Source organism: Microchirus variegatus, assembly GCF_963457635.1.
Source record: "Microchirus variegatus genome assembly, chromosome: 18".
Classification (NCBI taxonomy): Eukaryota; Metazoa; Chordata; class Actinopteri; order Pleuronectiformes; family Soleidae; genus Microchirus; species Microchirus variegatus.
This window is the reverse complement of record NC_139819.1, coordinates 4998664-5024546: the sequence shown is the minus strand read 5'-3', so window position 1 is coordinate 5024546 and position 25883 is coordinate 4998664. Positions and strand designations below refer to the sequence as shown.

The window sequence follows — 25883 nt, the reverse complement described above, 5'->3', positions numbered from 1 at the left end:
TCCTGTGATGATCATAGAGGACAAATGGCGCAGAAGTGAGACATTATTCCACTCTGGGTGTACACGCTCAAACTATGAGTAAATGAAGATAGCAAACCTCTAGATTATCTGAAAAAGAGATACCAACTGAATCAATCCAATGCCAAAAACATTTGAGATTTAACCAATCAATGAATTCATTTCTGCCTGATTATTCGTATCCATCCCAGCATGCACTGGGCAGGAGGAAAACACCATGTTCGCCACCACGTTCTCGAGGCTCGAGATCATTCCAGAAGTTACCAGGTCTCTCTGTGGTCCCACAGCTGTCAGCTCCCCCCCCCCCCCCCCCGACTGTCTCCATATCCACACACACCTCCTGCCACTTTGGCATCAGACATTTGCTGGTGAGTTCTCAGCTGTCTGTGCCTGAAATAGACTTTATCTGGAGCAGACCATCTTTAAGGGGGGGGTCCCACTGACACAATGCATTTAGTGGGAATTAAGTGTTCAGTTTTTAAATCCTTGGGCAAGTCAGAGACACTGGAAGTACATTTTTCGCAGCACAAGTAATCACGGTTTCTGACGACTTTTGGGGCATAGTGGTTTTTAGGGGCCTTTCCCTGCTTGGAACAAACCTGTGTGTGTGATGGATGGTCCACGTGTGTCAGTCCTGTCCCATCTCATTCACATGCAGCATAAATATAAATGGAGTTGATGGTGAGGGCAAGTCACACAACGGAGAACCAAACGGCAGGAACTGGACCTTCAGACGCGGGACAAAACAGAACGAGGATTGAGCAGGAGACACAGCACGCAATCCTGAAGGTACTGAGCAGACTTTACTCTTTTCTTCATGTTGTCAGTCACACATATGAAGAGGGTGCTGAGGATAAGAGCACAGATTGGGGGGGGGGGGGAAGACTGAGTCTGTCAGGGATTCAGCAGGATTGGGAAAGTGGCATTTGTTGTAAGACTTCAGCTTCAGGGGTGCGATGGGTCATGCCCAAATATGGCCTGAGGGGAGGCCATTTAAAGCTAGAGATAACATGTGCGTGGCCATTTGCTACGGGAGACCCAGGTCAGCAGGACACCTATTAGCAAACAGGGTGAGAATAAAAACTTTACTAACGCTATACTAGTTTTTAAATTATGTGAACAATTGCTATTTTACAGGGAGAATGAGAGCGAGAAATAAGTGTACATTTGCGTTGCTTTTGAGCTGCTTCTTTACTCCTGTTCTCCTGCCACTAACTTTTAAAATGAGAAAAACTGTAAAGATGCTTTGAAAATGTTTTTTTTTTTTTACCTTTAGCTTCTTTGACATATGTTTGTTTATCTATAAATCTCGTTAAGTGACTGTAATAATAATAATTGAATTGTGGGGGAAAATACTCATCTAAAACACATGAGGCAAGGCCTTTGCCAAAAGAACTTATTCTAAGGAAACTAAAAACTTTTATTTTCAAGCCATTATGCACTCATAAACACATACTTTTTTTAGCCAACAAACCCTCCTAAATGTTACACACTGCCGCGTAATGAACGATAATTCCATTGTCTACCAGATGGGAGACTCAATCCAGCTAAAAGACGAGGGAAACAAACACTTCCAGGCAGGAGAGATCGCCGAGGCCATTGAATGTTACACGAAAGCCATCAAAGAGTGCAAGGACAAGAAGGTGCTGGCCGTCATCCACAGGAACAGATCAGCATGCTATCTAAAGAAGGTAAGCCGTTTTGTTTGCAAAAACTAGAACACACACGCACAGGTTAAGTGTGTGCTGTAATTCAATTTTAAATGCTTTTCTTTTGTGTCACAGGAAAACTATACTTGTGCAGCAGCCGATGCATCCAAAGGTAAAGTCATTCAATTAAATCTAGTAGTAAATTCTGTATGCTCACTGTAAACGTTCCCTTCTTCTTTTTTTTTTAGCAATCGATGTCGACGCAGCAGACATTAAAGCTTTGTACCGGCGGTGTCAAGCTCTGGAGAAGCTCGGGAAACTGGACATGGCTTTCAAAGACGTGCAGAGATGCGCCACCATCGAACCAAAGAACAAGACCTTCCTGGAGACTCTTCGCAGGCTGGGGGCAGAAATCCAGGCCAAGGTCAACACCCACACGCACACATATGATGACGCTTTTCCACTATACAGTTCCAGCACGGATCGACTCGGCACGGCACGACTCGGGACATTTTTGGGAAATGGAAAACTTTTTTTTTAGTACCTGCCCTGGCAAAGTTCCAAGCGAACTGAGCTGATATGAAAATGCGACGTCAACAACGAAAGGGGCCGATTTGCGAGCTGCAATACAACCGCTTCTGCTGGAACTGTACAGTGGAAAAGCGCCATAAGAAAAAAACCAACAAAAAAACATTAAAATACGTGAAGCGTCGAATTAAAAGGAGATGGAAATAGAAAACAATGTCACTTAAAGCATTTTTTTTCTCTCTCTCTCCACAGCTCAAAACATCATTCTCCACAGATTCAAGAGTACAGAGCATGTTTGATATTCTCCTTGATGCAGAGATGGAAAAGGACAAGAAAGAAAAGGTGTGTACATATGAAACATAAATAAAATACGGTGCGGCCTCTTTTTCCTTTTCCTTTGATGAAAACTGCATCAATGCACCACTAATTCTTCTCCTTCTTCTTCTTCTTGCTCCTCTTTTTCGTCTAAAGGCGGCCAACAACCTGATTGTGCTGTCGCGGGAAGACGCGGGGGCCGAGAGAATCTTCCAGAACAACGGCGTGCCTCTGCTGCTCAACATGATCGAGACGGGCAAACAGGAGATGATCCTCGCTGCTGTCCGTACTCTGTCGGGAATGTGCACGGGACACAAGGCTCGGGTGAGGAAAAAAATAGCAAAGTTCAAATCGTGAAAGGGAAATCCACAAAAAACTAAAAAATCTGTATTTTGACTTCTTTAACCAGGCCATGGCTGTGATGCACATGGTGGGCGTGAATAAGATGTGCAGCATCATGGCTGTGGACGACGAGGAGATCACCCTGGGTACCTGCAACCTCTTCCAGTGCATTAACGACTCGCTCACCGGTGGAGATACACGGGAATATGGCAAAGAAGAGGCCTTGGTTTTGGGTGAGACAGTGAATTTCACATCTAGCTATTTCAGTCACTTTTTCCCTAAACTTGTTGTTCCTAAAGTTGTATTTTTTGTATTCTATGATCTGTCCCCTCTGCAGACGCATCGAAAGACCTGAAAACCATTCTCCTGTCGCTGCTGGAGATGCTCGTCAGTCAGAAGGTGTCTGGCCACGGCAGAGACCAGGCGCTGAACCTGCTCGCCAAGAACGTGCCACGCAAAGACAAGAAGGAGAAGGAAAACGCCACGGCGCTCTTCGCCATCGATCACGGTGAGACAGGCAGCTGCAGCACATCGGCCCGTTTGGTTTGAGCCGTAGTTTCCTAAAGATCACTAAAAAGTCACCCTGTCGTGGCGTACTGAGGAGAACATTTTATCTCCAGCCTCCCTACAGTACATTCATCACGTATCATGGAGGATAAAGCTGTAGACCAGGGGTTCTCAAAGTTTTGATACCTGAGGGCCAATTTAGGAACCCAACATTGGACTGAGGGCCGCCAAAGGAAAAAAAAAAGGAAAAAAAAAAAACAGAACGAAAACCCATTTGTAATAATTTTAATGACCAGATTGCAGTTCTACAGTTTAGCGTTAAGTAATTTAAGCATTAATATAATAACGCTTTATAATTTACTGGGTAATTACCCAGTATTTTGGCAATTGTTCTTACTTTCTAATTACAGGTTAATACCAAGTAACACATTTCTGTTACTGGGTAAATAGCCAGTAATTGGGGGCTGTAGCTACCTGCTTATTACCAGCTTATAACCCAATAATACACTAAAATTCACCATATAGAAACCAGGTAAATACCCAGTATTTTTGTTTACACTTATTGGTCTGTATCCGGTAATGTCCAATAAACATTTAACAAGCTTAGTACCTCCTGGATTAAAACTATCAACTAATTCATTGCGAGCCGCCAGAAATGTTTCTGCGGGCCCGCCATTGGTCCCCGGGCCGCACTTTGAGAACCAACGCTGTAGACAATGAGTAAGTGACGGTGAATTGAACCAGTGTGTGTTTGCGTTGTCCAGGTCTGAAGAAGATCCTCAAAGTGTGTGGTCAGGTTCCCGAGCTGCCAGACCAGCTGCCGTTGACAGAGAACACGCAGCTGATCGCCAGCGTGCTCCTCAACAAGCTCTACGACGACCTCAAATGTGACCCGGAGAGAACCAACTACAGAGAAATTTGCGACGAATACATCAAGTCGGTTCATGAAATACTTAAATAACGCCAGTAACCTTTTTTTTTTTTTTTTAAATTGCAACATTACATAACCTCTTGTTTCCTCTTTGGCACAGATCCAAGATTGACCCCAACAACATGGACAAGACCCTTCACGCCATCAACACCATCTCCGGACTCCTGCAGGGACCCTTCGACGTGGGCAACGCCCTGATCGGGCGGCAAGGCATCATGGAGATGATGGTGGCGCTGTGCGGCTCCGACCGCGAGGTGGACCAGACGGTGGCCGTGGAGGCGCTGATCCACGCCTCGACCAAGATGAGCCGCGCCTCCTTCATCATCTCCAACGGCGTGTCGCTGCTCAAGGACATCTACAAGAACACCAAGAACGAGAAGATTAAAATACGCTCGCTGGTGGTGAGTGCGGATTTATTGAAGTGCTGTGTGTATGTGTGTGTTGTACATATACTCATATTCATGACCCCCCCCCCCACCAACCCTCTAGGGTCTCTGTAAACTGGGCTCAGCTGGAGGCGATGACTACAGTTTACGGCAGTTTGCTGAGGGCTCCACCGAGAAACTGGCCAAGCAGTGCAGGAAGTAAGTGTTCACACAGAAACAGTTAGGTTTCCTAGGTTACTGTTATGTTGTGGTACCTACAGGCCCCCCCAATATTAAAGGTGCCATATGTAAGAATGTGGCCAAAAACAGTTACTACATTCAAATTCAAAATACCGAGGTCTTTTAGGTTTCGTTTTTTGGACGTAACTGGCAACCCGTGGTTGCTCGGCAGCTGAGACTCTACCGACTGCAATGATTGGTAGACGGCGGTAGGTGGCGCCACATGCCAAAACACGATTTCAAAACATAAACATGATTTGAAGGCTGCAAAACATTTTTTTTAATGCAAATATTTTGTCTGTACTGTTGTTGTTGGTGACTTCAGGTTGTTATATTAACATTATTCCTGAGTCTCTGTGACATATTAGGAGGATTTTACGGCCAGTTGCTTTAGATTTATTACATAATGCACCTTTAAACTTGCTCCAAAACTGTGGAACAAACGGCCCCCGGTACAAATGTCTGTGTCCCTCTTTTACTCCAGGTGGCTCTGTAATCCCCAGATTGATACCAAAACTAGGAAGTGGGCCATCGAGGGTCTCGCTTACCTGACCAATGATGCCGACGTGAAAGACGACTTTGTTGAGGACGAGATCGCCATGAAAGCCATGTTTGAACTGGCCAAGGTAAAGAAAAACGCAGATCAGAAGGAAAAAAAAGTGTACTGTGGATCTGATCAGATTTGGGAATTAACCCATTTTTTTTTCTTCTTGTCTCTGTTTTCAGTCCAAGGACAAGACCATCTTATACGCAGTAGCTTGCACCTTGGTGAACTGCACCAACTCCTACGAAAAGAAGGACATCCTCCCCGAGCTGGTTCAGCTCGCCAAGTTTTCAAAGCAACACGTGCCCGAGCAACACCCTAAGGTACGAGAAGAAGGGAAAGGAAAGAAAAAACCTCTCAGACAGAAAACCGTAACGTGAGATTAACTAGGAAAATGCCATGTTGTTGTTTTTTAACAGGACAAGAAGGACTTTATTGACAAGAGAGTGAAAAGGCTGTTGAAGGCCGGTGTCATATCAGCTCTGACTGTCATGGTCAAAGCAGACAACGCCATCCTCACCGACCAGACCAAGGAGATGCTGTCAAGGTACGAAGAAGCGTCTCAAATGAATGTGACGATGATGATGATGATGATGTTGATGATGTTTCAGAGTTGCGTCTCCACGGGCAAAACGATCGCAACTTTCCTACCTTCAGTAGGGTAGGAAATTAACTAATTTCCTTAAAGGTGCCATATGTAAGAATGTGGCCAAAAACGGTTACAACATTCAAATTCATAATACCGAGATCTTTTAGGTTTCGTTTTCTGACGCAACTGGCAACCCGTGGTTGCTCGGCAGCTGAGACTCTACTGACTGCAATGATTGGTAGACGGCGGTAGGTGGCGCCACATGCCAAAACAAGATTTCAAAACATAAACGTGATTTGCAGTCTGCAAAAGATTATTTTTAATGCATTTAATGCAATAATTAATACAAATAATTTGGCTGTACTTTATTACATAATGCACCTTTAAACATGGACTTCTCCGCTCTTGTGGAATATCTTTCCAGGGCAATTTTAATCAAATGTTGATAAATACCTTGTTTCTTCTTCGTGCCATGAGTGCTCATAGTTGCCTATTTTCAGATCAGACCGAGCAAAAGTGAACTATTTTCCAATTTTACAGATATTTCAAGGGCATTTTCTCCCGAGCCGTAACTAATTTTCTCATTAGAACATGTGATTAATCATAAAATGACATCCAGTAGGTACCTTCATAGCTGATTTGAGGTTTTTTATATAATGAATACTCATCATTTTCTGTATTTTATCCCAAGGGTTTTCTTGGCGTTATCAGACGATCCTAAAGACCGTGGCATTATTGTAGCTGAAGGTGGAGGAAAAGTGAGTCATAGACTTGTAAATCACTGCATGTTGCACAAAATAAAATATAAGACCTTCCATTATTTTTTTTTTAATGCCACTGCCCAGACAAACCTGTTCTATAAACTCGAGTTTTCCGTCTCATATTCTCTGCTCTGATTTTTAAATGACACTATTATTCTGCCCTCAGGCTTTGATACCTCTCGCTCTGGACGGGACAGAAGCTGGAAAAGTGAAAGCCTGTCATTCTCTTGCAAAGATTGCAGCAATTTCCAACCCTGAAATCGCCTTCCCTGGTGAGAGGGTAAGACATTCGACATGATTTCCTTGGCAGTTGCATTTGAAATGACAGCGAGAGAAGAAGGAGAATGGAAATTTACCCCCCAAAAAATTACCCCGGCTCTCACTTTGTCTCCATTGGCAGGTATACGAGGTGGTGCGGCCTTTAGTCAGCCTCCTCCACACTGACAGAGATGGAATGCAGAACTTTGAAGCTCTGAAAGGCCTCACCAACTTTGCTGGATTCAGTGAAAAACTCAGGTGAGTGCAACTCTTAGGTCTCCATAGATAGCATTTACAGAAACTCTACTTTGGCAGGGTTCAACATCCATCCATCATCTACCGCTTTATCCTCCACCAGTCGTTGTGCCTATCTCAGCTGACATTGGGTGATAGGCGGGGGTACACCCTCGACCGTTCGCCAGTCCATTGCAGGGCCACATATAGAGACAAACAACCATTCACTCACACTCTCACACCTACGGTCAATTTAGAGTCACCAATTCACCTAATCCCCATATCCCATGTTTTTGGACTGTGGGAGGAAGCCGGAGAATCCGGAGAAAGCCCACGCACACACGGGGAGAACATGCAAACTCCTTGCAGAAAGGCCCTTGTTCCGAAGTTGTTCCAAACGGGGCTCGAACCCAAGAACCTGGGTCTTCTTGCTGCAAAGGCAACCACTACAGCAACCGTGGGCCCAGGGTCCAACATGAAAAGCATAAAAACACATTTAAAGGTGCATTATGTAATAAATCTAAAGCAACCGGCCATAAAAATCCTCCTAATATGTCACAGAGACTCAGGAATAATGTTCACATAACAAACTGAACTCACCAACAACAACAGTACAGCCAAAATATTTGCATTAAAAAAAATATATTTTGCAGACTGCAAATCATGTTAATGTTTTGAAATCATGTTTTGGCATGTGGCGCCACCTACTGCCGTCTACCAATCATTGCAGTCAGTAGAGTCTCAGCTGCCGAAAAACCACGGGTTGCCAGTTACGTCAGAAAAACGAAACCTGAAACACCTCTGTATTTTGAATTTGAATGTAGTAACCGTTTTTTGGCCACATTCTTACATATGGCACCTTTAAAGGACAACATTTTGGGGCTGGTAGAACTTTGTATCTTCTGCCTGATGAACTTATTGGAGTTAAACTGTACACTTTCCCCCCCCCCCGCTATAGATTGAAGATCATGAAAGAGCAAGCTCTGCCCGAAATCGAGAACTACATGTTCGAGGAGCACGAGCAGCTGAGACAAGCGGCCACCGAGTGCATGTGCAACCTCGTCACGTGCAAAGAGGTGAGAGAATAATACATAATGAACAACAACCGGTCAACACATTGCAAGTTGCGTGTTACAACTGGAAACTGTGTCCAATTGTGTGTTTAGGTCCAAGAGCGTTACCTGGAAGAAGGCAACGATAAGCTGAAGCTGCTGGTGCTGCTCTGCGGCGAGGACGACGACGAGCTTCAGGTGGCGGCGGCTGGAGCTCTGGCCATGATCACGGCTGCTCAGAAGAAGCTCTGCACCAAAATGACCCGGGTGGTATGTGCAACCGTAGAGTCACATTTTTTGTCTCCACTATGGAAGTAGTGAATTCAGGCGTTTCAGTCAGGCTTTGGGCTTCTTATCTTAAAGGTACAATGTGTAGTATTTATGGGTTTATATGACCCAAAATCCACTCTTTTATACATATTATGTGCTCCTGCATTTCCTAGTTGCTGTATAATAGTTTTTGTTTCATTTTCGTAGTGTTTCAAAAAGTCATGTAAAATAACATGACCACGGACCGCGGTTGCATAGCAACTGTTAGCAGCGAGACGCCATGTTTCTACCGGAGCCTGTAAGGACAAACGCGAGAGAACAAAACAAGCGTCTCTTTACTTGTAGCGGAAGTCCCGCCTCCTCTCTCTCCGCTTCGTCTGCTACGGCCACGGTAGCTCCGCCCTCTCCCTCGCCTCACGAACCTCATCTGCTGACACGGAGAAAGACAACGAGGACGACATTTGACCAGCTGCGGATACCGTAGCGCTCAGGGAAGGGAGGGGGTGAGCAGAGCAGCAGGTCTTTGTTGTAAATTTCAGCCTCTCCTCTAGATGGCACTATAAACTACTTATTTCCCCTTTAATGCTTCAGGAGACAGCTCCGACTTCCGATATAAATGGAACGCAGCCAAACGGCCTCACTTTAAACCACAGACTGTCACGTGTCATTCCCAAACTCTACCGTGTTTCGCTAAATGACCGATCTCTCTCTCTCTCTCACTCTCTCTCTCTCTCCCAAACAGACGGGCCAGTGGCTTGAGATCCTGCAGAGGTTATGTCTCCACACTCACCCCAGCGTCCAGCACCGCGGCCTGGTGATCGTCCACAACATGCTCTTCTGCGACGACGGCGAGCTCGCCAAGAAGCTGATGGAGAGCGAGCTGCTGGAGATCCTGACGGTGATCGGCAAAGCGGAGGACAATCCCAAGAGGCAGGAGCCCATCGACGTGGCGCGCACGTGCCTGGTCAAAGCCATGGAGCTCGGCCTCATCAAACCCTTCTCCACGCCTTCTTAAAGCCACGCAGCAATGGATGGACCTTTTTATTCTGTCTTTTACTTCCTTTGTTTTTTTCCAAATGCCTTTTTTTCTACATCACAGATATTATACATATATATCCCAGTGTCTTTACATTTTGTCTCATAATATCAGAGGCTAAACTTTGGCCTTTGTGCACTAGGATCATAAAAAGAAAGATATGATGTCCTGTGACGCACTAAATCAAGGTGCACCAGGTCTTATATAGGTCTATATTATCCACTGATTACCCATTAGCCCACATTTCACTGACCTGTTTGTAACATTTGCAGTTGAACTGCAGGTAAACGTGTAGTTTAGTCCTGGTTTAAGGTGAAATGAACTGAATCGCTCTCTCGGCTTTATTATTGACTCAAACATCGTTCTGGTTCTTCTCTTATTTTCTGTTTTTGGATCCATGAAAAAGTGTTGTTGTATTGTACAATGACAATAAAGGCTTTCTATTCTATTCTATGTGTCAAGGAATCTGTCACGTTATAGTCGTCGGTTATTTCAAACATGCAAAAGAACTCATGCAATATGTGATGCTGCTTTTATGCAACAGTTACTACAATTCCATCCTTGCATCCAACCTCTACCGCTTTATCCACCACATGAGGGTCATAGAGGTCACTGGTGCTGACATAGAGCGAAACGTGGGGGTCACACATCCTGGACAGATCACCTGCCCATCACAGGGACACATAATAGTCAGGGCCGGCCCAAGGCATAACCGAACTAGGGCCCCGTGACCACTAGAGGACCCCCAAGAGCAATTAACAAAAAAAAAAAAAAAATTGGTTTGCTGTCGTTTATTTAGAATTTTTCTCCCTGTTTTTGCCAAAGCGTTTTCACCGTTTTTTTTTTTAAATAGTTGTCAGATGTGATTATTTAACGTTATATTTTATTTATCAACCATTTTTATTACCTTATTCCGGGTGCCTCTGTTGATTTACATTATTGTTTAAGTATAAGTATAAAATTTTATTTAATGCTGTGTATTTTTTTTTTTTACATATAAAAGTCAAATCTTCGTATTACAGGAGTGTATTTTGAATCCCCCCCCCCCCCCCAAAGATTGTGCACATTAGATAGAGGGCCCCAAAATCAAATTTTGCTTCGGGCCCCCAAATCAAATTTTGCTTCGGGCCCCATGGAGGCTTGGGCCGGCCCTGCATATAGAGACGAACAAGCATTCACTTCTTACTGACAATCCATCCCCAGTTTACAGTATCTGGTGCACGTGTGTCCTACGCCTGCTGGAAACCAGCAGAGGGCGTGTTGGAGCAGCTGTTCACATGAGGTTTTTTTCACTTGGTGGCAGGGCTGTATATGTAAAGAGGCAGGGCAGGGACTCTCTCACTCACTCACTTACTCACTCACTCAGTGAGAGACACAGAGGCTTCTCTGCTGCACTCAGTAAGAGGCTGTGAGTCTTCAGGAGTCCTCACTCTGCTGCGGGAATTAATAACACTCATTTGTTTTTTTGCTGCTGCTGCTGGGGGACAGTCCAGTCCACTGGAGGACAGGAGGACGAGGACAGGGTTTTTGTTTTTACTGTCCCTCTGTCCCTGTGTGTGTGTGTGTGTGTGTGTGTGTGAGGACTGCAGCAGCACACACACTGAGGAGGAAAACGACTGGCTGGTAAGAGAGGACTGTTTGTTTGATGTTTGCTGCGTAACACTGTACAGTATATACTGTACACACACACACACACACACACACACACAGATAGAGAGAGAGAGAGAGTGTGTGTGACATGTGTCACTTGTCAGGTTGTTGTTGTCAGGTGAGACATAAAATGCAGGTGCGTTTACACAACAACAAGAATAAGAAGTCACCCAGATGTTGTGTTGCTCTACTGCCTCACAGAGTGTTTATAGCATTATATGACTTAATCTATGTTTATTTATTTATTATTATTATTATTATTTATTTTTATTTTTTTTAAGTGAAATTAGATGAAATGTGGCTGATTTTAACCTTTAACCCCTCCTCCATCCTCTCCCCATGTTTGGTATATTTACTGTGAAAAAATGGTAAAACGTGTCCATTTGAATGGGGGAAATGAGGCAAATCGTCACGTTTGACGTTCATTCTGACGAGGGAAGGAAGTGATTTATACCAGAAGTTCTCACTTTTTTCTCACGAATATTCTCACTCCCTGTGATGTGAGAACTCAGTTATTCCAGGAATCCCCCCCACCCCCTCCTCCTCATCTATTTCCCCTTTAAATCACTCCATGATAAATAGTTTGACAGAGAAAAAGTCATCTATGAACTATTTTGGACGAAAATCAAATTTGCTTTGCACGTCCCTGAAAATGCAAAACAGCTTTTGTTTCATTTATTATTGACTTATTTTTCTCGTCACATGCATTTAATCTAATATTGGTCCAGTTGTTCTGTTGCAACGATTATTCATTGATTTCTAACTATTTTGATTATTGATTAATGGGTTTGAGTGTTTTTTTTTTTTTTTCTCTCTCTCAATAATTAAAACCATCTTTCTGTTTTTCCGGCTTTCTTAAATGTGAATATTTTCTGGTTTCATTTTTCGTGGTTTGTGGACAAAACAAGACATTTGAGAACATCATCATTTTTGAGGTTTTGGGGAAAACAGCGATTGACATTTTATGGACTAAACAAGTCCTCGATTGCTGGTAGAAAAGAGTTGATAATCTCACTCTTTTAACTTTTACTTTGTTGGAAATCCAGGACCTAAATATCATGACAATTTTCACGGATGAATCTGGAAACTTTTTGTTCGTGGATGAGTGCCAGTGTGCGGTGACTTGCACAACAATGGAAATGTGACCTTTAGCTCCTCATAGTGTGTGTGTGTGTGGAGGAAACGCTGCTGCAGCAGTTATCACGCGGGAGAAACTAGTGGCTCAGTTTAAAGCTCTCGCCGTGAGCTGATGGGTTTTTTTTTTAGTCTGGTGACATTTTTCAGAAGGTGCCGTGAGACGCGTGCGCATGCAGGGCTTTCATTCGCAGGCCGCGATGATAATCTGTCACGTTATAACCGCTCTTTTTACGACCAACTGCTACATTTTTTCTTTCCTGGTATTTTGGTCGGGGGCCGTCTGTGGTTCCTCCGCTCCTGAAAATGAAGCCGATCGTTCTCTCCGAAGGTAGAGGAGCAGATCGATGGTTGTGATTTATGTCGCTCAGGGAGAACGAGGTCATATCACCTGTTGAGCTGATATGTTTGTCATTATACTGGCAAAGAGATTTATGTGTGTCTGAGTCTGTTTTGTTTCATTTAAAGCGGAACTAGACCGGAAGTTCCTATTATCGCTGTTTTTTTTGGTGTGTATCTGCGTCATTACCTTGTTTATGAAGCCCTGACGGTTCGAAACAAACAGTTCAGCCATTGCTGAGAACGTTGTGTTTTATTGTAATCTCGGGGCTCAACGAGATCACTGAAAAACCCGTAATAGTTACGTAAGCAGCATTTCTCCTGAACAACCGATCGTCCTGCTCCGGGCACTAGTCCGGGCACATCCGGTTGCGTACATTGAACCGCAGAAGAAGAATAACGTCCGTTGTGGAGGTGTTTCACGAGCGACAGTGTCTTCTGACTCTGGGTCTGACTCTGGTTTAAAGTCATAAAGGGACTGTGGCGGGGAGTCGTGACGGCGCTATTTTTAAACACTGTTAAAACAATGTTTTGATAATGAGGAGCAGTGCATCCGCCGTTCCAGAGGGGGGCGCTGCGCTTCTGAGAACGGATGTGCCGGATAGTACTGGCCAATCACAAGACTCTGTCTTCTGGGGGTGAAAGTTCACTCTGAAACATCGCGGCTGAAAAACACTGTCAGAAAAGAGGATTTCTATCGGCTAGTTTACAGCAACTAGGAGGTTTTTGACCATAAAAACAAGTTAATATATGTAAGTAGACCTCCATAACTAACATATATGTGCAACAGGACCACTCTATGTGACCTTTAATACCCTTAAACACCTTTTCCTTATTCTGCGTTCTAGCAACGTCATTAATCTCAGGACGCCAAAGTCTGTACCTCCTTTTCGGACGCTCGTCTTTTCAGTTTTTGCGTTGAAAGTGAACGTTGCACTTGATTTTAGCCTTTCAGTTATCAATATATGTGTCTGTCTTTATTGTAGACATTAACTAGACATTGCTTAAGTCTAAAATAAGAATTGGTTCTCGCCTGGTTCAAAAAAGATTAAAGGCGCCGTACGTAAGAATGTGGCCAAAAACGGTTACTACGTTCAAATTCAAAACACCCCGGTCTTTTAGGACGTAACTGGCAACCTGTTGTTGCGCGGCAGCGGAGACTCTACTGACTGCAATGATTGGTAGACGGCGGTAGGTGGCGCCACATGCCAAAACATGATTTTCAAAACATCAACATGATTTGCAGTCTGCAAAATATTTTTTTTTAATGCAAATATTTTGTCTGTACTGTTGTTGTTGGTGAGTTCAGTTTGTTATATGAACATTATTCCTGAGTCTCTGTGACATATTAGGAGGATTTTATGGCCAGTTGCTTTAGATTTATTACATAATGCACCTTTAAATAAAGTCAAAATGACATTTTCCCCCTGTTTCTACGAGACCAGGGTCGTCAAACTCAAATGACCTTGGGGCCAAAAAGTGTCTAAAATGTCAAATTATAACACAATATTCTATCACTATATCACAATAAAGGCACTCATGATGATAGGTGACAGCATTTCAAAGTAAAAGTGCTCGTTTTAACATAGAATGGATGTAAACTTCACAATAATAACATTAAAGAAATCTATTTAGATATAAGTAAATAAAAAACCTGGACGGCTGTAATTAAAACACTGAACAAGCCTATATATATATATATGTGTGTGTGTGTGGAATTTAATGTTAATGAATGCTATTATTATTACTTTTCTTTCTTCATCATTAAATGAAGTCCACATACAGTCGCTCACATGAGAAGTGAATCCTTGAGTCAAATCCTGGTCACATGACTTAACCTGTCTGTGCTTTAACCATTTCAACATTCACATTTGAGCTTCTTTTCAGCTTCTTAAATGTGAGTTTCTTTGCTTCACATAACAAAGAAATCATTACAACTGAATGAGTTTGGTTTGGGAACATAATTTTTCATCATTTTCTGACATTTTACGGACCAAACCATTGCTCGATTAATGGAGAAAATAATCCATAGATTGTTTAATTACGAAAACAATTGTTACTCGCATCAATAGGAATTACCTGATGGAGAAAGATGCTGAATTCTCAGGCTCGGGCCACTTTGTTTTGACCACAGTGTTGATGCACCTGTGCGTGGAGACAAAGAATAATTATGCAAATATCGTCTTTTACGGCCAAGGTCAAATAAAAGCGTGTGGTTTTCTTTGTTTGCTCACATTTGCCTGGGAGGCAGCGGCAGAGGCAGTGGTTGCTGGGGCCACAACGTCGGTCACTTTGCCACACAGGAAGTTTGACAGGGAAAACTTTTGTCCATGCAAATCATCATGTTTGGGTACACGACCTGAAAACACTGCCTCTGCACTGATATATGTCGCTCGTCAGAAGAGTTTCTGTGCAGCATCTGTGCATTATGTAATACTTTTCCTGACCGAGAAGTGCCACCTGATCACTGCAGGGCCTTAAAAAAACAGACAAATAATATTGAAAACGTGCCAAAAGTGTTTTTTTTTCTGTCCATGGTCTCCTGCGTATCTTGGCTGTAACTAGTTGTTATTTGAGTTAGTAGTTTTTATTATCACAAACATGTCTGATATTTTATCTAAACCCTAGAGAGGGTGGTGTATAAAATTCCCTAAAAAGCTCCAAATGGCAGTAGAAGAGGGTGTACCTAATAAAGTGGCCAGTTAGTCTGGTAACTAATGATTATTTTTGTGACCAATTAATATTAATAATTAATATTTTTTATTATTTTCTTGATAAATTGAGCACTTGTTTAGCCCAGAAAATGTCAGAAAATGTCAGAAAATGTCCCTCGTTGTTTCCTAACCCTTGGAATGATGATGTTCCCAAATGTCCTGTTTTGTCCACAAACCAAAGTTTATTCAGTTTTTAATGATTTTTTTTGTCACGTGGAGCAAAGAAACCACAAAATAGTCCCATTTAAGAAGCTGAAAAATCACAAAACTTGTCTAAACAATATATATATCTATAAAAAAAGGCCAACAAGCAGAAGAGAAGGTGTACCTAATAAAGTGACAGATCTCCTCATGAGAGCGTGTTACGGTTTATTCAGGATCCTAATTATCTGGTTCGGATAAATCACATTGGGCCACGTTTTTTTTTTTTTTTTATCGGTGAATAAGCCTCGTGCGAAAAGGTAGCACAGCAATTAAAACTCTTTTTTTTTTTTTTAAGTGGTCGTCTTGTGACTTTTTTGGGTCAAAGAGCAACTCTGTGCACTGAACCATGGGATCCCAGGAGCGAGAGGAGCAAAAAAAATAACAGGCATATGAGGCTTATTAAGAACATGGTTACATAAGTCAGTGACTTCCACAGGCCTCAGCTCATGTGCCTCGTATCAGCACACGGGCGGGGGGGGGGGGGGGGGGGGGGGCCTCGTGTTGGGTTCGGGGCACATTCCAAACCAAAATCAGATTTGGGCAACAAAAAAAAGACCTTGATGTGATGTGATGGTGAACACGTGGAACTTCATAATGTTTACGTTTGTGTGTGTGTGTATGTGTGTGTGTGTTAGAGAGATTTAAGATAAAGTGTAGTAGGGATGTGAATCTCTGGGTGGCTCACGATTCGATTCCGATTCTTAGGGTCACGATTCGATTCAAAATCGATTAAACGGATTCAATTCATACGATTCTCAATTCAAACGATTCTCGATTCAAAAATTGATCCAATGCATAGTGTGTTAAGGCAAATTACGGCATCAAAACGATACAGTTTGTAAGTTAACATTTATTCATTCAACCTACTGTACAAAAAAATAACTTTTTACTGTTTGCCAGTAAATTGGTAAATTTAATCTCGTCGTATTTTTTTAGTTTATTCCGTTCAAAGTTTCTCGTTTATTCTATTAAGTATCAAAGCAGTAAGAAGAAGAAGTAACAAGTAACTGGATTTGTTAGTTTTTGAGTTTGAATCTAATTTATCCAGAGTGACAACACAACAGTCATGTGTTTAAACCCGTTTTCTGCCACTTGAATTTCCTCGTTACTTATTTACGAAACACTCGCGGCTGTTGACGCTGATAAAAACGTGGATGAGCAAATATTGACCCGCGGTGAACGAGCTTCGCGTGTGAAGCGCTAACCTCTGGGTAAACAACGTCGTGAATTATACTTTTCACAGGACGAAGGAATTCTTCTCGTCGCTGAAGCAAAAAAAAAAAAAATCGATGATTGGATTAAGTCAATCAGTGGCTTTTTTTTGTCTTTTCTATCTTTGGATTAGATCATGAACTCCAGACGAGTCACTGTCACACAGTTTGACCGACTTTACTGGTTTTCTATTGACCTGTAACCTTCACACCTTTGTGTGTGTGTGTGTGTGTGTGTGTGTGTGTGTGTGTGTGTGTGTTCTTGTACTTGCGCCATACTGAGGACCAGTGAGGGTTTTTAACTAACAAAGTGAGGACATTTTTACGGAGTGAGGACATTTTGGTCGGTCCTCACTTTGTTTTCATTGAAATCACTTCATTAGGTTGCTATAACATGCTATACTCAATTTGTCAAAAAAAAAATTCAAATTTTGGACGACATAGTATATAGTATGACTTTTTTTGGCAAATTTTGGACCAAACATTTTGGGTCAAATTTTTTTTTTCAAATTTTGGACCAAAAACTGTGCATAAATTTTTTTGTCAATTTTTTTTCAAATTTTGGACCAAACATTTTGGGTCCAATTTTTTTTTTCAAATTTTGGATCAAAAATTTTGCGTCCATTTTTTTTTCAAATTTTGGACCAAACATTTTGCATCAATTTTTTTTTCAAATTCTGGACCAAAAATTTTGGGTCAATTTTTTTTTCAAATTTTGGATGACAGTATAGTATGACGTTTTTGTCAAATTTTGGGTCAATTTTTTTTTTTCAAATTTTGGACCAAACATTTTGGGTCAAATTTTAGTAATGTCATTCATGAAGTAGATATTTGTAATTGTGTTGATTTATAAAGTGGAAATGCTGGTCCTCACTTTGTCAGCTCTTTTAGCCGGTCCTCAGTATGCAGCAAGTACAAGAATGTGTGTGTGTGTTATCTCTGCTCATTCATCAACCAGGCCACAGTCATGTCAGCACAAACCACGGAGGAGCCACCAGGACTGAGTCACAACTTTATAATTAACTTTGTGTCTTTTATCGTTAATGTTGTGATTAATTCTGCCTTCACAATTATATAATGTTTTTATTATACACACACACACACATAGGGTGGTTTCTGTGGACACTCATAGACATAAATAAACATTCCGTTGCCCCTTACACTAACCTTAACCATCACAACTGCGTGCCTGACCCTTAACCTAAACACAATTCTAACCCTAAAACCAGGTCTTAACCCAGACAAAGCGCTTCAAAGTTGTGAGACGCAGACAAAATGAACCACACAATGATTTGTAAGGTTTGTGTGTTTTTTGGATCTCACAAAGATAAGTCTTATTTATTCTCTATGACGGAGTATTGGGGCCAAACTGAAAAACGCCTATTTTTGAATCTTTCGAGAATAAAGTCATAATTCAAATTCAAGCAACGTCTTAGATCTCAAGCAATATTTCTCCTAATATTACGACTTTATACTCCAAATGATTCACTTTAGCCGACAACGCCTTGCAGTTTAACTGGAAACATCACATTACTGACGTCATCGGTTGATCGTTTTTTTCGTTTGTTTTATTGTTGAATTATACCTTTTACTGTTTCGCTCACAGCCTCAATAAAACAAGGCAAACCCAGTTGCCAGGTATAAAACAGTGTCATCCAAGCACACGCGTAGTAAAGTACAAACTAACGTCAGAAATCATTGATGCTAACATCGTATTGACATATTTGGCTGGAAGGTTAATAAAACACTACCAATAAGATGAGATACTAATAGATATAAAATCATGCAAATATAAGGAAGAGCATTAGGGTCACACGTAAAAAAAATAAAAAAAATAATTATTTGATCAAAATCAGTTTTTTCACTTTTTTCCCAATTTTTTTCTCAAAATTGTCACAATTTTTTCTTAGAATTCTGACTTTTCTCACTTTTTTCTCAGAATTCTCATATTTTTCTCAGAATTCTCACTTTTTTCACAGCTTTTTCTCAGAATTCTGACATTTTTCTCAGAATTCTCACTTTTTTTCCCTTAGAATTCTCACTTTTTTTTCAGAATTCTCACTTTTTTCTCAGAATTCTGACATTTTTCTCAGAATTCTCACTTTTTTTCTCAGCTTTTTCCCAGAATTCTGACATTTTTCTCAGAATTCTCACTTTTTTTTCTGAGAAATCTCACTTATTTTTCCTTAGAATTCTCACTTTTTTTGCAGAATTTTCACTTTTTTTCTCAGAATTCTCACTTTTTTCTCAGAATTCATGCGTTTTTTTTTTTTTTTTTAATTTTTTTAACATGTGGCCCTAATACTCTTCCATAAAGATAAAATAATAACAATAAATTATTATACATGTGTATACATATACACATGTATAATATATACAGTATATATATATACAACATATATAAAACAATAATATATATATATATATAAATACATACACGACAAACAAAAATAAACTAATAGTTTAAAAAACTATTAATATTATTAAAAAATATATAATATTGGGGTTGCTTCTCCTTAGAGCAAAATGAGTTAGTATTTTCCACAGCGATCCACATTCACAGGACTTATGTAATCCTGACGTGACCTGACACACTTTCCACAAACTTCTTGTCCAGCATCTGAATGTGGATGATGCAGATTGATCGTTTTTTCCCCCCCAGTATGATGTTAACAACGTCAAAATGCGAGGGCCCCCCACTGCCTCATATCGACGGCAGCTTTTGAAAGGACGACAAAAAAACATCAACATCTCCCAAAGGAGAGCCCTCTAATGTTGACTGCCTCATTCTTTCTTCTCCTGTTTGCTGATTGGTTGAGTGCAGGCTGCCGGCGGGGCAGGAGGTTGGCAGCCTTGCAGGAATTCAGATTATTTTGGAGGTTGTGATGTTTGTTGTTGTTGTTTTGGCCATGCTCAGAGTCTCCTGCCCCCCCCCCCCCCCCCCTCTGCCACTACTTTTTCTGCAGTTCTTTCATTATCTGTGAATAGAAATGAATACAAAAGAGAATTCTTCCTCTCCCCCCCTCCTTCTTCTTTATCTCAGATCAATAAAGGCAGGGCCACCACCGTCTCCCTTTTCTCTCGCGATCGACCACGTCTCAGAGCAAACACAGACTCGTCCTCTGTGTGGTTTGAAGAAAAGCGAAAAGGACCTTTGGACGTTTGGCAGAGCCCAGTATTAATTACGAAGCAAAGCAATGGCGTCGACTGATGCCTCTGTCCGTGGGTGATACGAGTTAAACTGTGTTTATGAGTCAGTGTGGGCTGTGGTCCCCTATTGGGCTGTGAAGGGTATTGCACGTGGACTGCGAAAGGTCGTAAAAAAAACAGGATTTCACTTTCACTTTTGTCAGTGGACTTAACCATCACAGCTAAGTGCCTAACCTTATTAAATTTGTGGGACCAAGACAAAAATGTCCCCCCCAAGGTCAAAATGTCCTCACGGAGATGGCGCAAATCGCGTTGGGTCAGCGCATCCTGTGCAAGGAAGTGCACCAGGGCTTTTACTGCCTAGCCCTGTCTTTTTTAGGCCTAACCTGACCAACACTTGTGCCTAGTTGAGTTTTTTTTTAGAGATTGACCAAATACGACCCATAGTTACGTTTCAGTTTCAGCTGGAGGACAGGTTGGCATTTTCAATTCTGCGTGATTGCATAGTGATTAGGACTAAAATACGACTGTGAAATCCTCGAGTTTTATTTCTAGCTGTAGAATCCATTTCTGAAACTTTGTCACGGGAACATGTTCAGTCCGTATAATTCAAACTAATGCACTTTAGCCCGCTGTGGTCCCAGCTTGACTCTCGACAGTCGTGACATACGTTGCATCACTAACTCACTCACTGTGTGTGTGGGTGTGTGTGTGTGTGTGTGTGTGTGTGTGTGCAGTGTGGGAATGTCACAGTTCAGCCACGTTCAAAACAAAACACTGCTGTACTGACGAACACAGAGAGAGAGTTGTGTGGCGCTGATCGGCTCAGTCAGCATCATGTGAACGCATTTGAATATACTGACTAGATAGTGAGGGGTTAAAGGCGCCATATGTAAGAATGTGGCCAAAAACGGTTACTACATTCAAATTCAAAATACAGAGGTCTTTTAGGTTTTCGTTTTTCTGACGTAACTGGCAACCCGTGGTCGCTCGGCAGCTGATGATTGGTAGACGGCGGTAGGTGGCGCCACATGTCAAAACATGAATTCAAAACATAAACATGATTTGCAGTCTGCAAATTTTTTTTTTTAATGCAAATTATTTGTCTGTACTGTTGTTGTTGGTGAGTTCAGTTTGTTATATGAACATTATTCCTGAGTCTCTGTGACATATTAGGAGGATTTTATGGCCAGTTGATTTGGATTTATTACATAATGCATTTAAAATGAGCTACAAGCATATTATTGCTATACAGGATTATTATTATTATTATTATTGTCACTGGTGGTTGACGACGATGATGATAATCCCGTCGTAATACGATCCTTGTCCTTGTCACACGGATTATCTCCGCTCCTCCAGGGCAGCCTCGCCGTTTTTCTGTTCGTCTTCAGAGACCGTACGTCTTATCTGTTTTCCCCACTCGACGTACTAATTATCCGAGTGTGCCTCTCCCCTCCCACCCTCCATTCCCTCGGACGAATCATGTGACTGGCTGGACACACAGAGGGACACAGAGGGACACAGAGGGACACAGAGGGACACAGAGGGACACAGAGGGACACAGAGGGACACAGAGGGTGACCTCCTCCTCCTCCTCCTCCTCCTCCTCCTCCTCCTCCTCACTGCTTCTTATTCAGACCGGAGCTGAGACGTTCTCTGAATTACAAATGCACAGCAGACCTCAGAGTCCTCCCCCCCCTGATGTTGTGTCTCTCTATAAACTTAGCCGTTCTTCACGGAAAAACATCGTCCCCACGGTGAAGGAAATATTCACGCGTCGCTGCCGGGACAATACAGAAACTCTCAAGCGAAGCATATTTTGAAACCCTCACAGCTTTTGTCCCTCGTCTCTGTCCCCTCGCTTGTCATTGTCCTTCCCTCCGTCTCCGTCACTCATTCTTTTCCTTGTTCATGTCACATGTACGTCTCGGTTTATCTCCCCCACACGTGTTCTTCCTTCGTTTTCATCAGTTAGTTTGTTTACATGACATTGAATCAGGGATCTCAAACTCAAATGAGTGTCTGAGTGTCTAGTTTGGTCAGTAGGGGCCGGTCAAGTTTGGAAAAAAGACATCAAAATGTTAATATTTATGTTGATATTTCACATCATTTCAAAATAAAAGTGTTTGGATATGAAATTATAAAAAAATGTTTGCAATATAAATATATTTGTGTTGCAAATTGAAACAATATATACACATATACATATACTGTATGTATATGGGATATAAGATGATTCGTCCAGAGGACACAGAAAAATATGGAAATGAAGTGATGAAATGAAATGAATTTTCATACATAAATTACATTTTCATTTCACGCAGATGAAGATGTTTGTTTGTTTTATATACGACTGATGGATTCGGCTCGGCTGGTGTGTGTGTGTGTGTGTGTGTGTGGTGGAGTGCCCACGCTTGTCCATGTTTGTCTCTCGATTCATAACAATTTCTCTGTTCTCAGAGCTACATTTGCCCAACACTGGCCAAAACACCTGGTCCTTTGTGTATAGTGTATTGTATGTTGTGTATTGTGTCTAGCCTGCACCTTCCTGCCACACCAGCAGGGAGTCAGCTCCCCTATACCTACAGTGGACAAAGAGGTGTGAAAACGCCGTCTGAAAAAGTAGGGTCTTTGTCTATTGGAGGAATGAGAAAGGGGTGCTGCCTAGCTATGGCCTGGAAAGGCAAACTCCTTGTCTATTGGAGGGCTCACTTTGCTCGAGGTCTTTCTCCAGCAAGGATCACACCTTTTCCTTGCAATGAAAATAAAACCTTGTCGGCCGGTCAGAAGTTCTCTATTTCATTCTTCACCAGCAGCAGCAGAGAAATGTCCACAACACACAACATGGCACATTTTCACAGAATCAACAGTTTTTACACGGCCGTCGTAACTGTAACTGTAACTGAGCCTGTGATGTAATCGCACTGACGTCTCCAAACAGTGAGTGTTTACACAGTGGAGTCGGTAACGATAACAGCCGACTGTGTTGGACTAAAGTATTTGGACACACCTGCCGAGGACTGAGTTCAGGTGTCTCAATAAGGCTCTGGGTTAGGCCTCTTATCTCCGGTGAAGGACAATCTTAACGCTTCAACATACTAAGACATTTTTGGACATTGCTGTGCTTCAGCTTTGTGGCGACGGTGTGAGGAAGATCCTTTTCCAGCCGATGAAAGCAAGGACTATAAAGACATGGTTTGACCCCATCAAGCACCTTTGGTGATCAACTGGTGGGTAAATATTAAGTAGAAATAGAACAAGCTGATAGAAAACACTTAAAGTACCATACAAACGCTGCTGCACTTATGCATTTTATAGTATCTGACTGTATTTTTATTATGTGTACAGGTTTTATAGCGGTCTTTCATTCTCTCTCTCGTTTTTTTATACTACTGATACTAAAAGCCTGCATAAAACTGGAACTGTGCATGTGTCTACACGGCAAATAAAACCTTGAATCTTGAATGTATATATATATATATATATATATATATATATAACGCTGCATTGAATATAGATATTTGGTCAACAAAAAACCAGAGCGGTTACGTCGACGGTGCTGATCCTCAGCAGACCCGAGGCTAAGCTGACTCCCTCATGCATCTTCTTGATTGTATTCATCCAAATCCAGATATACATGCTTATCTAACATCTCACTGTGAGTGGGGGGGGGGGGGGCTGTGAAGGTCATAAAAGCCCAGCAACTCCAGTCCTCAGCGCTCTGCATTGCTGCTCCTCCTATTGATTCTCCATTATGTGTAAAATCTGCTGCAGTAATCCAATAGTGTCCTGGGACTGGAGCAAAGAGCAGCAAACAGGAGCCCGTGTGTACGATGTGAGGTCGATGGATATATGGGGTTTTTCTTTCTATGGCTGATGTCAATCTTTAGAAATAAAGGCAGAAAGGAAACATGTTTTCGATGTATAATGTGAGTATAATGAGCTTACTGGTTCACTGACGCTGATGAGATTAAGGGTGCATTCACAACCGGACTCTGATGTCAAGGTTAGCTTCAAGTGAACCTAGTGCAGGAAGCGGACTACGACCCAGTGAATTGTGGGTAAACACAATAGCCGAGATAAATGGCGTACACGTATTGTATGTTCGCACAAAACAAGATCAAAAACCCAAGAGTGATTGGGTTTGATGCAGCTCCGTGTTTTGCTCTTATGTGGAGGAAACAGAGGTTTTCTTGTTCATCGTTTGTTTTGGCTTCTCCTCGGTAACTCTTGATGCAGCGCCTCTTCAGGCGAGGAGGGGAATACTTTATTCAAAAGGTTTGCTTCGTTTTGCTAAAGTGCGAAAGTGTGAAAACAGACTCGGCTGAACGTTGCAACCCCCAAGTCTAGTGGAGATTATTAGGTATGAAAACATCCTAACCTGGACTTTTGTTTTTAAAATGTTTTGCTTTATTTGGACTATAATTTTTCCTGATTTGGTTTGAGTTTTATCTTGAATAAGTGCAGTACACGGGCAGGCAAAAAGCATCAAGGTATCAAAATCACAAAGCAGGATCAACAAGAATGACGTGGGTTATACAAAAAAATTAATCTAAGGAGACAAACTGGCAGAGAGTGAAAGATGAGGGAGGTCCAAATTCTGCAGGTGTGGCTAACTGAACACAGGTGAATGTAATGAGGGGGCGGGATTTAATCAAACTGGTGGGCGGGGGAATCATCAGCATCATCATTGAGAGAAGCGTGTTGCATTTCAAGACAAAACGAGGAACAAGAACCAGAAAACCAGACAGAAAGAACCGAAAAAAACCTCATCGGAAGTAAAACAGAAAAAGTCCAAAGACAGTTGTCCGATCTCAGGGGTTGTGACTACAGCTACCGAAATTCTCATTCCTGTCTTCATCCCTGTTACTATAACCTTTCCCACCGGAATCCGTGTTGTACGTTTCTTCTGCTGCTCGGATGCATCGGACCTGAATATTTATCATACCAGACGGCCCATGTCTGCTCTCTGCCTGCCAGGACCACTTCTTGGCTGTTTGACTAGCACAGCGTCTGACTTGACTTGGTACCCTTGGCAATATCCCTGCAACTGTGGAGGAAGATATGCTGTCAGAGCCAGTGTTTGATCTGCACACGGCTGTGTGTTTGTTTGAAGGGTGGTTTCGTTTCAGGAAGGGTAGAGAGAGAGAGCGAGAGAGATAGAGAGAGAGAGAGAGAGAGAGAGGGGGGGGGAAAGAGCAGAAGTTGCAAATGCAAAGTGGTTTACAAGTGCAGAGATAGAGTATAATGAACGTCACGTACACTGTTTACACTGTTGTTGTAAAAGTGCCACGAAACTTTGCAGATGCAACAGTTAGACGTGATTTGTCTGAGCTCCAGTCATAAACTGTGTGGAAACAAATTGGGCATAATATTTTAGGGTTGCCAGATGAAGACAACGTGGAAGGAAGAATATATTAAATAGCCACTAGGGGGTGAGTCAACAGGAATATGAGCCTATTTTCCACTTGATTTACAACATTGGTAAACCTTTTTCGAAACAAAATCCAGTCACATTTGGACACCCAGGTTTCCCACACCTTAGTTGACATCAACTTCAAGGACCTTTCAAGGGACCAATTCCCTCAAATTCAAGGGCGAAGACGCTAAAAGCGCCTCGACCCGTGGTTCTGTCCACTGTTATTGGTTTGCAGCACGCTGCTCTGCATCTGGACAAGTGATTGTCCTTGGGAACTTTGGTCAAAGTCAGTCTTTGTCATTTGGAATTTCAATTTCCCAGACATCACGTCATCATTTGCGCTCTCTCGCTTAAAGTTTACTCACTCATTGTTCTGCGTGGAATTTCTCTCAACGTCAACGGCGGAGACACACAGTGGAC

At 42.1% G+C, this 25883-nt stretch overlaps 1 protein-coding gene across 2 annotated transcripts; it reads left to right on the top strand.

Annotated features, from left to right (window-relative positions):
- The first annotated feature begins 692 nt into the window (after window positions 1-692).
- On the top strand, window positions 693-10092 carry unc45b (unc-45 myosin chaperone B). 2 transcript variants are annotated; one of them, XM_083904492.1, is made up of 20 exons: window positions 693-807; window positions 1548-1709; window positions 1803-1839; window positions 1916-2091; window positions 2448-2537; window positions 2667-2834; window positions 2920-3085; window positions 3190-3360; window positions 4124-4295; window positions 4391-4691; window positions 4780-4874; window positions 5380-5521; window positions 5622-5762; window positions 5859-5986; window positions 6720-6786; window positions 6956-7069; window positions 7190-7305; window positions 8240-8357; window positions 8448-8603; window positions 9346-10092. In XM_083904492.1, the coding sequence occupies exons 1-20, from the start codon at window positions 697-699 to the stop codon at window positions 9616-9618; spliced, it is 2904 nt and encodes a 967-aa protein (XP_083760618.1). In that variant the 5' UTR covers window positions 693-696; the 3' UTR covers window positions 9619-10092. The 2 variants fall into 2 exon arrangements, with proteins under 2 accessions (XP_083760618.1, XP_083760617.1); XM_083904491.1 differs by lacking the exon at window positions 693-807 and adding an exon at window positions 963-1088.
- Window positions 10093-25883: the final 15791 nt, after the last annotated feature.

What these genes read in the sequence shown, in the direction of transcription:
- unc45b (XM_083904491.1), top strand. Translation starts at nt 975, where the DNA reads ATGGGTCATGCCCAAATATGGCCTGAGGGGAGGCCATTTAAAGCTAGA. An exon ending in TAGCTGAAGGTGGAGGAAAA is followed by an intron (nt 6,787 to 6,955) that starts GTGAGTCATAGA and finishes TTCTGCCCTCAG; the next exon opens with GCTTTGATACCTCTCGCTCT. An exon ending in GCACCAAAATGACCCGGGTG is followed by an intron (nt 8,604 to 9,345) that starts GTATGTGCAACC and finishes TCTCCCAAACAG; the next exon opens with ACGGGCCAGTGGCTTGAGAT.